This window comes from Cajanus cajan, chromosome 2 (genome assembly GCF_000230855.2).
Source record: "Cajanus cajan strain Asha chromosome 2, NIPB_CcT2T_4, whole genome shotgun sequence".
Lineage (NCBI taxonomy): Eukaryota > Viridiplantae > Streptophyta > Magnoliopsida > Fabales > Fabaceae > Cajanus > Cajanus cajan.
The window spans coordinates 1457068-1473029 of record NC_138518.1 but is presented as its reverse complement, the minus strand read 5'-3'; the positions used below and the strand labels follow the sequence as shown (position 1 = coordinate 1473029).

Here is a 15962-nt window from a genome sequence, read left to right as displayed (position 1 = left end):
GTGATAAACATAACCCGATAAACTTCCATATAAGTTAAATAATAGACTAGGTAGGACAACTTATCAAAATAAAATCAAAACATTTTATAAATTATCTATAAGATATTTTATAAGTTAAAAAATGTTATCAACACACTCTTTAATTGATTAAAATTTATTGAAAAATACAACTTAACAACTCTCACACCCTATTTAATGACTACTAATTGCATAATTTTTACTAAATTTAGTGTTTTAAGACAAGTTTTAGAGAATTTGTTGTTAGTACTCTTCTCTATAAATTTGTCCAGAAACTCTCACAAACTATTTCTTTCAATCGGGCCTAATCACATGCTTAACATGTAAGCTGAGTTTTGCAAAGATAATACTTGAATAGGTGACTCTTGGCCCAAGAGCAAAATCTGGTGTGCAATTTTCCAATCATGATTCAACGATATCACCAGCAATACCCCAAGACCAAAAGGCGCAGAAATATTCAACCGATAATCAACTAACAAAATGAGCACGCAGAAGAAGATTGCAAGCGTTCCAATTATAGCTAAAAGTATTAGCCAACTTAAGCAATCGTACAAACCCAAGTTACACGAGAAGAAAATACTTCTAATAAGAATTCTGCTATTACAACATTAACTAGAAAGGATAAGTAGCATCTTTCTCCAAGAACCACCAGACAAGACCAAAATTTTTCAAATGTCTCATGCCTAAGAAAACAGAAAAAATTGGTAAGTCACCAAATCTAAAATCTAAAATAACATACATAACGTCATTAACGAGAGCTGTTCAATCTAAAAGCATTCAGAAACAGTTTTAGTAACAAAACAAAACAGAAAATTATTTAACATACGACATAATAGTCCATGGCAGTTTTGGATTGATCTTGTTCGATTAGTTGTTAATTTGAAGTTTTGAAATTTTAAAAACAAACCAGTTTTCAGCTAGTTTCAACATTTATATTTTCATTTTTCAAATCTTAATACCAAATTTTAAATCCAAACAACACGGATCACCCCTCACTTGCTCGTTAACTTAACTCTCATTGATTATAACTAGTCAACTTTTATGGAAGTTTGGGGATAGGGGAGAAGGGGAAGGCCACGGTGGAAGTAGCAGAGTTAATGACCAACAGTGTTGTGGTAATAGTAGTATATGGATTTTTTGCAGGGATGGGGAATGATATTTACTTTCACAACTAAAATTCAAAAATTAAGGGCATGTTTGCTTTCTATTCTTGAAACAAACACCTCTTCTCATTTTTAAATTAAAAAAACAGAACATCTTTTAAAAATTAAGTGCACGTTTGCTTCCTTACACTCATCTTCTCCCACTTCTATTATCTAAATATTATTTTTTTAAAACTTAAACACAAAAACTGAGATAGAGCTACAAGTGTTTTAAAACTGACTTAAAAATCAATTTAACTCTATTTTAGTGAATGGTGTTTTAGAGATTTGTATTTGAAAACCAAAAAATGAAGACTTAATCACCCTAAACACGTCCTACATTTTTTCCTTTCAATCATTACACACCTAAACAGCAATAACTTTCCCAAAATAACCACAAAATGTTAATTAAAGCTACAGCTTTGAGACTTGACTTACCTTGCTGGCAATGTTGTTAGAAAGCCAATCCAAACCCTCATAGAGACCCTCTCCAGAAGTCGCACATGTGCTCTGGATATACCTGAAATAAATCAAATACAGTGAATGGAAAAAGGTTGTTCACAAATGCCACTCTCTTTGGTCAAAAACATTATAGTGAGAGTAATGAACGAAATTTCCCACTCATATATGCAAGAAATTTCATATCATCATTCTTATCGATTTAAAGTTTATTTTCATGCATATCAGATCTACATACCAGTGGCGTTGTCGGAGAGAATGAAGTCCAAGCTTGTCAGTTATTTCTGCAGCATTCATTGCATTAGGAAGATCTTGCTTGTTGGCAAAAACAAGCAAAACAGCATCTCTAAGTTCATCCTGAAACAAAATCAACATTGAGATTCAAACACCACCATTATAAGTTTTCCAATATATAATGAGGATTGCTAATTCGTGTGATGAGGACTGCTCAAGTTTTTACAAGCTCTAGTTTAGCCACATCTATTGTAGATGTGGGATCTCAACATGCTCCCTCATGTCCAGCCAGGATGGGACATATGAATGTAGAGATTGTAGGACTGATTTTTTTTTCTTTTTCATTGCACAGAGGAAGCCACAGGACTAGCAAACTTTTTTCATTACATTGCATTAGGAAAGTTGGAGGGCCAGGTAGATTTTGGACAATAGAGGGTGACGAAAGTCATAATAAATAACTACAAGGATTTATAGATATTCTTGATTACTGTAATTACATAAAGAAAATCCTTCACTGTAGTCTTTTAGCATTAACTCTAACACATTACCTGGGTAAAACAATTAGAAATAATTTAGATAACAAAAATCAGCAGGGAAATAGGATAAAAATGAATCCATGCTACCCATGCACTTAGTATGAGTAAACAACACACAAAAAATGTACGATAAATATCTTGGTCAGTGAGTCAATAGTGCAACAAAGCACTTCAATTACATCCATCAAGTCTACAAATTTTTTATCGAAGGTTACAAATTAAAAAATTCCAAAATCAATGCATGATGTAATAACTTCTCATTCATTTTCCTTTTTGTGTGTTTTCTCTATTTGGTATTTAAAAAATACATAAACACTCCTTAAGAAACCATGAACAATTTCCAAATAACATACTTAGCAATACGACTCCCTCTCCCCCTAAAAATATTTTCAAAAGACTTATGCAACATGAAAGAGAACCAGGAAGTACACAATACTAAATTAATAAAAAATAACAAAGGAATAGAAAGGAAAAGGGTGTAATAGCGGAAGTTATGAAGAGTTATGCCTAGTGGAGTTATTGTGTTTGTTTAATACAGGAATAACATGTGATGAGGAAATTATGTGCGTTGTAATTCTAAATTCAAGACAGAGAACAGTATCTCTAGGAGTCATACAACTCTGGGACAAAAGGACAAACGGATGTAAGTCAGTGTTAATTAATAAAATTTAAATCAATTTATCTTTGCTGTTCTATCAAGATATATGTGAGTCAAAGTAACATGGCTATAAAAACCATATACCTCATTCAACATCCTGTGCAACTCATCCCTAGCCTCAACCACTCGATCTCTATCATTGCTATCAACCACAAAAATGAGACCCTGAGTGTTCTGGAAATAATGCCTCCACAATGGACGGATCTGCAAATAGCAATTAAAATTATTACAAAAAATTGCATAAAGCCTTATAATAGAAAAAATCAAAAAGATGTGACAATTGAATAAACAAAATGGGACACTAACAAACATGCCACAGCCATAAATAATTTCTTAGAACTTGCTTAGAGAATACTAAATATCAACCAAAAGAAGACAGGTCCACCAGTAAAGCCAAAAAGGAATAATATAGTCATAAATACATCATCTTAATCAATTGATATAGCAATTAAGAAAATTGATATGCTCCAATTTGTCACTCAATAACAGTGAAAGTGAAACAATCACATAACACACATTATGCAGGACCAAGCCCACATTCCCCACTCCCATCACCATGAGAGAGAGATAGAGACATAAGCAATGCCAACACACTTTCCCTGACCAAACCCTGTAAGAAATATGAAAGCCTCCCCCAAATTGACAAATCCCATTAAAAAAAAAGGTTTGAACAGAGCCAGGAGTCAGAACATGAATGAAAATTTATGATTGAGGTTCATTATTCATAGTCATGCATGACTTTTACTAGCTCTTTGTTACAATTAAAATATGAACAAACAAGCATAAAGAAACAGGAAGACCAGCTTTACCTTGTCCTGACCACCAACATCCCACACAGTGAAGCTGATGTTCTTGTACTCCACAGTCTCAACATTAAATCCTGCAGAGAAAAAAAGTGACTCTCATTAATTTATTAATTTATACACGTACAATCATAAGAGACAATACTTCTTTATCAAGCCTTTCATACCATTTAAGTTTCCACGGTCATAAATAATATCATTGCACAAGTGCCAGAAATACCACAATGGAAGAAAAAAAAATCAATAAATTGAAATTTGTGAAAAAGGGATCACTTGAAACTTGTGAAAGGCTAGTCACTCTTACATGGTTATATCCCTTTCCCCAAATAACTTCTCATAGAGTAGAATGTAATTCCTGTTGAACCAACCATTGAAACTGTTGGCTGTTGGTTCTCAACAATATATTAGATATTTGATGTGTAGAATAGTTCTTCTATTCTTAAGTATATAAGGCATTGGTGCAGCCTCTGTTTTGTTAATGCTGACAGAGAGAACAAATTTGTTATCAATTTCTTAAGAGAAATTTAATCCCAGTGGCTGCCCCGTGGATGTAGACTGATGAGTGCATTGCTCTAAGTCGAACCACGTATATTGTTGTGTGTTCTTCTTCTTTCCTAATCTCTCTCTCTTAATGTTCTTGTTTGTTTCTTGTTTCAAAGATTATAACAGGGAGTGTTTATCATCTCATTCTTGGCGTAACAAGTGGTGCGGTGAGCGTGGAACGTCTAGCTATGGGTTCAGCCAAATATGAGGTGGAAAAATTAACTGGTCAAAACGACTTTGGTCTATGGCGATTAAAGATGAGAGCCCTTCTTGTTCATCAAGGGTTGGTTGATGCTCTTGCTGGTGAAGCCAAGGCCGAAAATGCTACGGTTGATGAGGAAAGGAAGAAAATGCAAGAAAAGGCCCACAGTGCTATTATCCTGAGTCTTGGTGATAAAGTCCTTAGGCAAGTCTCTAAGGAAAAGACTGCTGCAGGGATTTGGTCTAAACTCGAAAGTTTGTATATGACCAAATCTTTAGTAAATAGACTTTACTTGAAGCAATCTTTGTATTCTTTTAAGATGAATGAGGATAAACCAGTGGGTGAACAATTAGACCAGTTTAATAAGTTGATTTTGGATCTAGAGAATATTGATGTCACCATAGACGATGAGGATCAAGCTTTGTTATTGTTGTGTTCCTTACCTAGGGCCTATTCCCACTTCAAAGAAACCATGTTATTTGGAAGAGACTCGGTATCAATTGATGAGGTGCAAGCTGCCATTAACTCAAAGGAGTTGAATGAAAGGAAGGAGAAAAAGCCCACAGTAAATGGTGAAGGATTGACAGCTAAGGGCAAGACCTCCAAGAAATATAGTAAACTTGATAAGAAGAAACCAAAGTCAGAAAAACAGAAAGATGGTGGAGAATCCACCTTCACAATCAGGTGTTATCATTGCAAGAAAGAGGGTCACACAAGGAAGGTATGTCCTGAAAGGCTTGTTAATGGTGGAAACAAAGAAAGAGGAAAATATTCTGCAAATGCTGTTACTGTACTGAGGGTTATGAATCAGCTGAAGCTCTGGTTGTGTCTAAAGATAATTCAGAATTAGAGTGGATAATGGATTCAGGGTGTTCATGGCATATGACACCACATAGATCATGGTTTGAGAATTTTTCTGATCAAGCAGATGGTCTAGTTCTCTTGGGAGACAATAAGCCCTGCAAAATTAAGGGAATTGGATCCATTAGATTCAGGTTTCATGATGGAATTGAAAGGGTCCTCACTGATGTTCGATATGTTCCTGACCTTAAGAGAAATTTAATCTCTCTTGGTGAATTTGATAAAAAGGGGTATGTGTTCCAAGGCCAAGAGGGGATTCTTAATGTTGTAAAAAATTCTGTTGTTGTTATGAGGGGAATCATGAAGAATGGTTTGTATTCTGTTGATGGTGAAGTTATCACTGGATCAGCTGCTACTGCATCTAGAAAGCTCCTGTCAAAGACGGAATTATGGCATAAGAGATTGGGGCATGTAAGTGAGAAAGGATTAATTGAACTAGCCAAACAGGACCTGCTGTGTGGAGACAAAGTAGAGAAGTTGAAGTTTTGTAAACACTGTGTGTATGGGAAATCCTGTAGGACAAAATTCAGTACTGGACAGAAAAATACAAAAGGTATTTTGGATTATGTTCATGCGGATTTATGGGGACCAACAAAAACCGCTTCTCATTCTGGTGCTAGATACTTCTTGAGCATTGTTGATGATTACTCAAGGAAGCTTTGGATAATCATCCAGAAAACCAAGGATGAAGCTCTTGAAAACTTTAAGAGCTGGAAGATTCTGGTTGAAAATCAAACTGGCAGAAAAATCAAATGTCTTAGAACTAACAATGGTCTTGAGTTTTGCTCAAATTCTTTTAATCAATTTTGTAAAGAAAATGGAATTGCGAGGCACAAAACAGTTGCTGGTACGCCGCAACAAAATGGATTGGCAGAAAGATTCAATAGAACCATATTGGAGAGAGTAAGGTGTATGTTGCTTAGTGCAGGCCTGCCAAAGGTGTTCTGGGCAGAGGCAGCCATGACTGCTGCATATCTCATAAATAGGTGCCCCTCAACAGCCCTGAATCTAAAAACACCTGAACAAGTCTGGTCTGGTCACACACCAAGTCTTAAACACTTAAAAGTGTTTGGCTGTGTTGCCTATGCTCACATTAAGCAAGACAAGTTGGAGCCTAGAGCTGTTAAATGCATTTTTATAGGCTATCCTGAAGGAGTTAAAGGCTATAGGCTATGGTGTTTGGAAGCTGGATTTAGAAAATGCATTGTGAGTCGTGATGTCATTTTCAATGAAGCGGAAATGGCTTACAAACTAAATCAAGGCGCTGATATGGAAAACACTAACCTGGATAAAGTCATTGATCATGAAAATCTTGATTTTGAGGTGGAGCCTGAGATGAAAACTCTTAAAGCCCAAGAAGTTGCTACGTCATTAGACGGGGATGAATCTGAATTTGAGCATGGAGAAGATCAAAGCTATCAACTAGCTAGAGATAGAACCAGGAGGCAAATCAAGCCACCCGAAAGGTACGGCTATGCAGATTTGATTGCATTTGCTTTAATAACTGCCAGTGAGGTTTTGGAGGGAGACCCTATGGATCTAGAATCTGTCCTTGTTAGTAAGGAGAAACAGAGTTGGCTGAATGCCATGAAAGAAGAGATGAAATCTCTGCATGACAACCATACATGGAAGCTGATTAAGAAGCCAATTGGTTCTAGAGTGGTCAGTTGTAAGTGGTTGTTCAAGAAGAAAGAAGGCATCCAAGGTGTTGAACCAGCCAGATACAAGGCCAGGCTTGTAGCTCGTGGATTCACTCAAAAGGAGGGAGTTGACTTCAATGAAGTGTTCTCACCTGTTGTGAAACATAGGTCCATAAGGATCCTATTGTCTATGGTGGCAACTCTAGACCTTGAGCTAGAACAGATGGATGTTAAAACAGCCTTCCTATATGGGAAACTAGATGAAGAAATCCTAATGCAGCAACCTGAAGGTTTTGTAGAAAAAGGAAAAGAGGATCATGTTTGTAAATTGAATAAATCACTCTATGGATTAAAGCAATCCCCCAGGCAGTGGAATAGGAGGTTTGATGAATTTATGACCAAGATTAGCTTCAATAGAAGACAATATGATAATTGTGTCTACTTTAAATTCCCTGATAATGCAGTGCTGATTATTCTTTTGCTTTACGTTGATGATATCCTAATAGCAAGCAACAAGAAGGATGAATTAATCAAAGTAAAATCTGACCTGTGCAAGGAATTTGAAATGAAAGATTTGGGGCCTGCTAAGAAGATTCTGGGGATTGAAATCAAAAGAGACAGGAGGAAGAATCTATTGCATCTGTCTCAAGAAACTTATCTCAAAAGGGTTCTAGAGAAGTTTGGAATGTCTAACTCTAAACCTGTAATCACCCCTATGTCACATCAATTCAAACTCAGCTCAAACCAATCACCAAAGACTCACGAAGAGGTTGTTTACATGAAGAACATTCCATATGCAAGTGTGGTAGGATCTCTCATGTATGCTATGGTCTGTACTAGGCCTGATATAGCATATGCAATAAGCATTGTGAGTAGATTTATGGCAAATCCAGGCAAGTCTCACTGGCAGGCAGTCAAATGGATATTGAGGTACATAAAGGGTTCAATTGGAAGGGCTCTTGTCTATGGTGGAGCTAACAATGGCACAAAGGCAGTGGCTATTGAAGGTTTTGTAGACTCTGATTATGCTGGCTGTCTTGATTCCAGAAAGTCCCTTACAGGTTTTGTATTTACAGTTTTTGGTACTGCAATAAGCTGGAAAGCTACACTTCAAAAGGTAGTAGCTTTATCAACCACAGAGGCTGAGTACATAGCTCTTGCAGAGGCAGTAAAGGAATCTATATGGCTTGAAGGCATTGCAAGAGAATTGAGGCTACAAGACAAGGTGATCATAGTTCACTGTGACAGTCAGAGTGCCATTCATTTGTCCAAGAATTCTCTGCACCATGAGAGGACAAAACACATTGACATCAAGCTGCACTTTGTCAGAGAAGTCATTGATAGGGGGGCTGTGATAGTGAAGAAGATATCTACAGATCATAATCCTGCTGATATGATTACGAAAACGGTTCCCAGCACAAAGTTTTATCACTGTCTAAACTTGATTAAGCTGCATGGTGATTGAATGTTTGAAGCTGTTCTGCTACTGTTTGTTCTCTGTTGCTGTTGTGTTGCTGTTTTTGAACCAAGGTGGAGATTGTTGGCTGTTGGTTCTCAACAATATATTAGATATTTGATGTGTAGAATAGTTCTTCTATTCTTAAGTATATAAGGCATTGGTGCAGCCTCTGTTTTGTTAATGCTGACAGAGAGAACAAATTTGTTATCAATTTCTTAAGAGAAATTTAATCCCAGTGGCTGCCCCGTGGATGTAGACTGATGAGTGCATTGCTCTAAGTCGAACCACGTATATTGTTGTGTGTTCTTCTTCTTTCCTAATCTTTCTCTCTTAATGTTCTTGTTTGTTTCTTGTTTCAAAGATTATAACAGGAAGTGTTTATCATCTCATTCTTGGCGTAACAGAAACCTTATACCACTAATTAAAAATCGGCTCTTGCATGCATATAGCATAAGCTTCCACCACCAATGAATTGCTACCATTCAAATTCTACAAATAATTTATTACGAAAAAAATAACCCCTCTCACACATTTATGCGTTAGGTGCAAACTTTTAACATCCTTATAAATTATAATTTCCATAACGAAGAATAACAGAAAATCATCACCCCAGGTGATCCATCAATTTTGGTAACGAGTACAGATTTTCATATATTCGAAAATCACAAACACTACGCCAATCTGAATAATAAGTTTAATGCGTGTGACAAACATAATTATAATTTTTTTTATTTTAGTTTTCCACATGTATCCTTATTCGAAGTCAATCTTGTTCTAAACATGGTCAGACAATAGAAGATTATGTGAAAAAATTACCCGAAATCTAACTTATCAGATTCCATAGTGGAAGTAGCTCCTCTCTCGACAGGGATTCAAACCTTGGTTCCCCACGATTGAATTTTAATTATTAATATTATTATATTACCACATAAGCATTATTATTATTTTTTTTTTTTGTTTCTTGTTTTTTCATACATATACTCCTTCAGAGACTGTCTTGTTCAAGAAATGGTTGGACACTAAATATAGCCACTTATCCAGTATCCACCAGGGATTCGAACCTTGGTTAATCATAATTATAACTATAAATACAATTCAAAATAAAAAAGATGCAATTATGGTGCTAAAAAGGGAAAATAAGGAGCAACAGTGAGGAGAGTGAAATTACCAATGGTGGGGATAGTGGTGACAATTTCTCCAAGTTTGAGCTTGTACAAGATGGTTGTCTTACCAGCAGCATCGAGACCTACCATCAGAATCCTCATTTCCTTCTTCGCGAACAACCTGCTGAACAGCTTCGTGAACGACAACCCCATCTTCTCTCACTCCAAATCGCTGATCCAAATCACGCGATCGTAGATCGATCGCCAATCCACAAATTCGATCAGATACGAAAATAATTGTAATAAATTGATAATTAATTAATATAGAAACTAAAATTGGAACCGAGAGAGATCGAAGGGAGCTAAATCGAAGAGAGATGGATTTGATTACCTCTTCTTCTCGTGCTATATCGAGATTTTCGAAGAGAAGAGCGAATCGCGATTTTTGTTCTTGGAGAAAGAGAAAGAGAGAGAGAGAGATCGAAGATACGCTTTACACCGTTATTTAATGACAAATGTCAGTCACACGACGGCGCACCGAGTCTTCACAGAAAACGTCGTCGTTTCGTTTGATCCGACTCAATTCCATACTTCTATATTTTAATCAAAATATTTAAAAATTATTAATATTTATTTAACCGATATTACATCTCATCTTCAGATTTTTAAATTTTGAGTTCGGATTTAAATTTGAAAATAATTAATTTTTAATATTATTTATTATTATTCAAATTTAAAAGTAAAATTATTTAAAAAATATGTATACCAAATCAAACAATTATTTTTATATATGTTGTAGATTAGTATTTACTATAACCAATCCTTCTCCTACAAGTTAAAAAAATAAAATATAAAAAAGTGTAATAAATTTTGATTTTATATTTTAATTTTAAAATTATTTTTTTCTGTTGTCATTGTCATATGATACTGTTAATTATTTATATGTTTAATAAAAAGTTAAGTATCCATATCAAATGACATTCATTAGTATTTTGTTAGTATGTAATAATGTTACTAAATTTTTCTTTAAATCATTAAAATGAATGTTAATAATTTATTATAAATAAATATTATGAATCAAAATTAAAATTTCCTCATTTTATAAAATTCATTCATAGTAATTTAAACTTTTTAGAATAAAAATATCATATGAAAATTTACTTATTTTATAAAGACTAAATCATATTTAAGTAAAAAAAAAATACATAGTCAATATTTTTTATATTTTTTTTCTGAGTTCTTTTTTACTTTATATTTTTTTAATGATAGATTTTAGCCATTTTCAATTTTTTTATATAATTAAAAACTGATTTATTCAAAAATATATTTTGTTACATTATTATGAAAAAGTTTGATCTTTATTTAAAAAAATTTCATTCTTTGTTATAACGTTGTTCACATATATATATATATATATATATATATATATATATATATATATATATATATATATATATATATATATATATATATTTTAATATAATTTACATCAATGTTAAAATATTAAGTAATTAATAGATTGATATAAATCAAATTTTATATAAAAATAAAATGAGTCATATCCTTTCACACTAAATGTAAAACTAAAAATTTATATCAAATTTTATATCTTTAATAATAATTTATAATAAAAGTTTAAACATTAAATTATATAATATTATATTTAAGATTACATGTATCAAATTTTACATGATTTAAATTTTTTTAAATATAATATTTAAAAAATAGATATTTACACATATCTTAAATATAATATTAACACAAATCCAACATTAGATTCAACATGCAACATAATTACATCAAAAAATCATCAATTTTAGGTTTTGTTTCATCAACCCCAAATCCCAACTTCAACATCTTCAACAACCACCTCAAAAACAACAAATTAATCTACCAATGGATAAATTAACAACAATTACAATATGTAACAACTTCAAAGAATCAAACAACACTAGTACAAAAGAGACATTTTACATCTATTATTTTGGACTTTTTACGTCGGAAAAAAGTCTGACGTCAATGCGGGAGACGTAAATTTACGTCGGGTGTTTTAACCGACGTAAAATTACGTCGGACATCCTCCACGTCAACGTAAAATGGTTGACAGACAAACAAAAAAATAACTTCAATCCGTGAACACGTCCAAAAAATACCCAAATGCTTCAATCCAATCAGAGAGATAGGTCCAAAATAAAAAATGGGTCTTGTCGTCGTGCATCGTGAACGAAAAACGCCCAAAGGTCTCACATCGTTGTCGCCGGAAATCGCTGGAGAGAAAAACAGTGTCAAAACACTCGCGTTTAGGAATAAAACAACATTTGTACACAGAAATATCAATACACGCATGAAAGCACTAACCTCAATCCATGAAAACGCCTAAATGCTTCAACTCAATCGGAGAGATAGGTTCAGAATCAAAAATGGGTTTCGCCATTGTCGTCGCCACCCACCATTGTTGTCGCCGCTCACCATGACCGAAAAACACCCAAAGGTCTCATACCACCGTTGCTAGAAATCGCTAGAAGAAAAACCTAGAGGAAAACAATGAAAAAATGTGACACCCTCTACCCCATTATTAATATACAACAAATGTAACAATAAAATATTTCTTTTTCCTTTAAAGTAAATAAAATCTTTCATAGTTTAATAACATCTTTCATGTATAAAATAATTGTTTCAAATCTCATAAGGTAGAAGATTCACATTCGTAATTCATCAATCATAAAAAAAACAAATATAAGTATTAAACTCAAGAAATCATATAAAGAAGAATATATATTAATTCCAGTAAAGGTGGCAGTGCCTCCTAGTTAGGAATTAATATATCACTTTCAAATCATGTAATAAAATAGTATGACAAAGATGTACATTTTGGTCTTTTCTCAAGAACATTCAAAATTACAAAGGAAGAGAAAATTAAAGCTTTTAAAATAATAACATCCAAAATAAGCCTAGTTATGCCCGATGTCACATCCTATCAGAGCATGCCCAACTGAAGCCTTAAGCCTCATTACCAACATCCTCATGATGTTGATCACCTGCAACATAATTTAAACATATACAAAAACAACAAGGGAGTGAGAAATGTCTCACTCAGTTTTAGGTGAAGAAATAAAGGTTAGATAGCACCCACACACACACACAATAAATATAAGTCACATATAAACAATACACATACATTATCAATATCACATATATACTCATTTATCATGCAATGATATCATGGACTCGACTCATAAATGCATGCATGTGGCGCCATAAGGAAGTTTCACAATTCATCACTGGTGACCCTAAGGCACACCTGGTTACAACTGTCGGTGACCCTAAGGTACACCTAGTTAGCATATCATCAACTGTCGGTGACCCTAAGGTACACCTGGTTAGCATATCATCAACTATCGGTGACCCTAAGGTACACCTTGTTAGCATCAACTGTCGGTGACCCTAAAGTACACCTGGTTAGCATATCATCAACTGTCGGTGACCCTAAGGTACACCTTGTTAGCATCGTTGGTATGCGGCCTCAGCGGCACACCTGGAGTAATATATGCATATGATGCATGTCATACATTCATTATTTCATGAACTCAACATTTAACTTATTACAAGATTTCATCAAGTATATCATGTCATTATGTGTCATAGTCTCATAATCATATCATGTCTCAATAGTCCATTCATATGTCTCAGGTCATTTGTCCATATATCACAAGGTCATGTCATAAATACTCCTCTTAAGGTCCGCATAGGTATTCACAGAGATTCAGAGAGCATTCTTTTTCATATTAAAACTCATTTATTATTAACATTAATTCCATATTCATTTATTACTTCAACAAAGAACAAAGTAGAATAAATAGAAAATCGGACAGAACAACGACACCTTCAACAAAAACAAAGTAGAGTAAATAGAAAATCAAACAGAACAACGGCACCTTCAACAAAGAACAAAGTAAAGTAAATAGAAAATCAAACAGAATAACGACATCTTCAACAAAGAACAAAATAGAGTAAATAGAAAATCAGACAGAACAACGGCAAGGGATTGGGGGCCAATCCGACAAACAACTATCTAACAATTATCCCCACACCCCTGAGCGAGGTTCTCACTCCCCCCCTTACCTGGATAAGCGGTGCTGGAACTTAGGCAGAGCCTCCTCCTCTGGATTCCCTCTTCCTTTCTCTCTCTCTCTTTCTTTCTCTTTCTTTCTCTCTCTCTTCTCTTTCTCTCTCTAAAATTTCACTTTCTTCCTCTGTATAAAAATTTTCACCCCCCTGCCCCTATTTATAGGCAAACTGATGTACCCGGAACGGCCCGTATTGAATTCGGAACGGCCCATTCCGGATCCTTCGAATTTGTGCAAATTTCTCAACTGGAACGGCCCGTTCCAAAATCGGAACGCCCGTTCCCAAAAAGAAGAACGGCCCGTTCTGAAACCAGAACGGCCCGTTCTCAATCTCAGCAGAACGTCCCGTACTGCTTCCAGAACGGCCCGTTCTCCATACCAGAACGGCCCGTTCCAGGCCCGTTCTGGGTCTTTAAAAACAAGCATATTCTTTCTTTTGGAACGGCCCGTTCTGCATTTGGAACGGCCCGTTCCGACACCCAGAAATACCCTTATTCCTTTACGAAAATGCCATCAATAATTACGAAAATACCATCTTTTTAAAAAAACTGGGTGTTACAAAAAACACTTGCACTCATGAAAAAGACGAAGGTGCTGGAGAATAAAATAACTTTTTTTCGTCAGGCCAAAAGGGGTCCGACTTAAAAATTGAAATCTACGTCAGACTGTACTTCATATCTGACGTAGATTTTAGTTTTTACATCAAACCCCCTATGGTCCGATGTAAAAAGGTTTAGATTAATTTCAAAAATGTCACCGCGTATTTTTTATATTGGGCATTTTTATAACCGACGAGAAAACGCTAACGTAAAAAACTAATTTTTCACTAGTACAAGTTTCCCTTACCTCTAGTCGATCAACCAATAAGAGGAGAAGAAGGAGAATTTTGCACAACTTTGACCTTGAGATTCCTACTTCTAGAGCTACAATCTCCAAATCTATTGGATCAATTGTAAGGAAGGTGCCAAAGGAATTCAATAGAAAAGGAGGAAGAAGGAATCTTCTGGTGCCAAAGAAGTTTTTTCTAGTTTCTGTCTACTTTTTTCTTAAAACAGAACTTATGAGATTCACGTATTAAGAAAAATTCTATCCTTTCTTAATTTATGTCAACTTAATTATAACTAAAATTATCTCAGAATCAACTTAACTCTTAAAGATTTCTTGACTCTCAAAACTATAAAATAGTCGTCATAATAACAAAACAACAATTAATCATATAATTAATTAAAACACCTAAAACCTATAGTGTTTGTTGGTACCGGAAAATGAATTCGGAGGCACTCGAAATACAGAGGTGCTTTAAATCCTAGGTGATCGGAAAATGGCAAAGAAGTTTCTGAGGAAGGACACGAAGAAACTTTTCGAGAAACTCTCGAAATTATTGAACTAGGAAGGACGCTGCTCAAGAGAAAGGCTCACAGCCTCGCAACCTCTCAAAGTACAAGAAAAATCAGGAAACATTCGAGTAGTATATTTTTCGTTGGTTACTCGAAATCCCAAGAATTCGGACATACACAAACACACTTCGCAACCTCTCAGAATGAAGAACTTAAAGGAGACACGATTTAAGAGCGGTTGAAGTAAATCATGGGATAAGTGTCAAAGGCTGCAGAACGGTTTGGGGAAGTTAATGAGCAGTTCCAAGAGTTATCCAAAGACGTGCCCGGGAATAAGCCACGAGGTCGAGGTGGAAGTTTAGAACGGTTATGCACTTCCGGGGCACGTCAAAAACAGTTACCTTTCCCAAATCTTTGTCTATAAATTAAACGAGCCATGCTCGTAGCAGGAGGTCGAAAATCTAATTCCCACAATATCTCACACGCACTCCGCAGCCTGTGCATAAGGCATACTGTGCATACGAGACAGCTTTGGGTACGATTTCTCGACCACCTTTCTTTTTCCTTTTTTAGGAGTAGCGTAGCATAGCGTAGCATAGCATAATCTAGTCTAGTGTAGTGTAGTCATTCTAAACACGTTTCGTTATCCTTACGAATTGTAATTCTGTTACCATTTAATGAAAACTCTATTTCTTACGTGTACGATTTTATTTTTTCACTGAAAGTCTTCAATTCTGTCATGTCACGAACACGCATAAATTGAAACGTGAAATCGTGCTAGTTCGAATAAAAAGGATCCATAAAACGAAATCCACCGTAAACAGTGTTATAACTGGTTAA

At 34.9% G+C, this 15962-nt stretch overlaps 1 protein-coding gene across 1 annotated transcript; it reads right to left on the bottom strand.

The window, feature by feature from the left end:
• Positions 1-472: 472 nt before the first annotated feature.
• Positions 473-10209, bottom strand: LOC109814644 (ADP-ribosylation factor). Its single transcript, XM_020379120.3, has 7 exons — positions 10050-10209; positions 9724-9890; positions 3857-3927; positions 3132-3251; positions 1858-1976; positions 1599-1680; positions 473-701 (listed from the first exon to the last, which is right to left on the bottom strand). The coding sequence occupies exons 2-7, from the start codon at positions 9869-9871 to the stop codon at positions 696-698; spliced, it is 546 nt and encodes a 181-aa protein (XP_020234709.1). The 5' UTR covers positions 9872-9890; positions 10050-10209; the 3' UTR covers positions 473-695.
• Positions 10210-15962: the final 5753 nt, after the last annotated feature.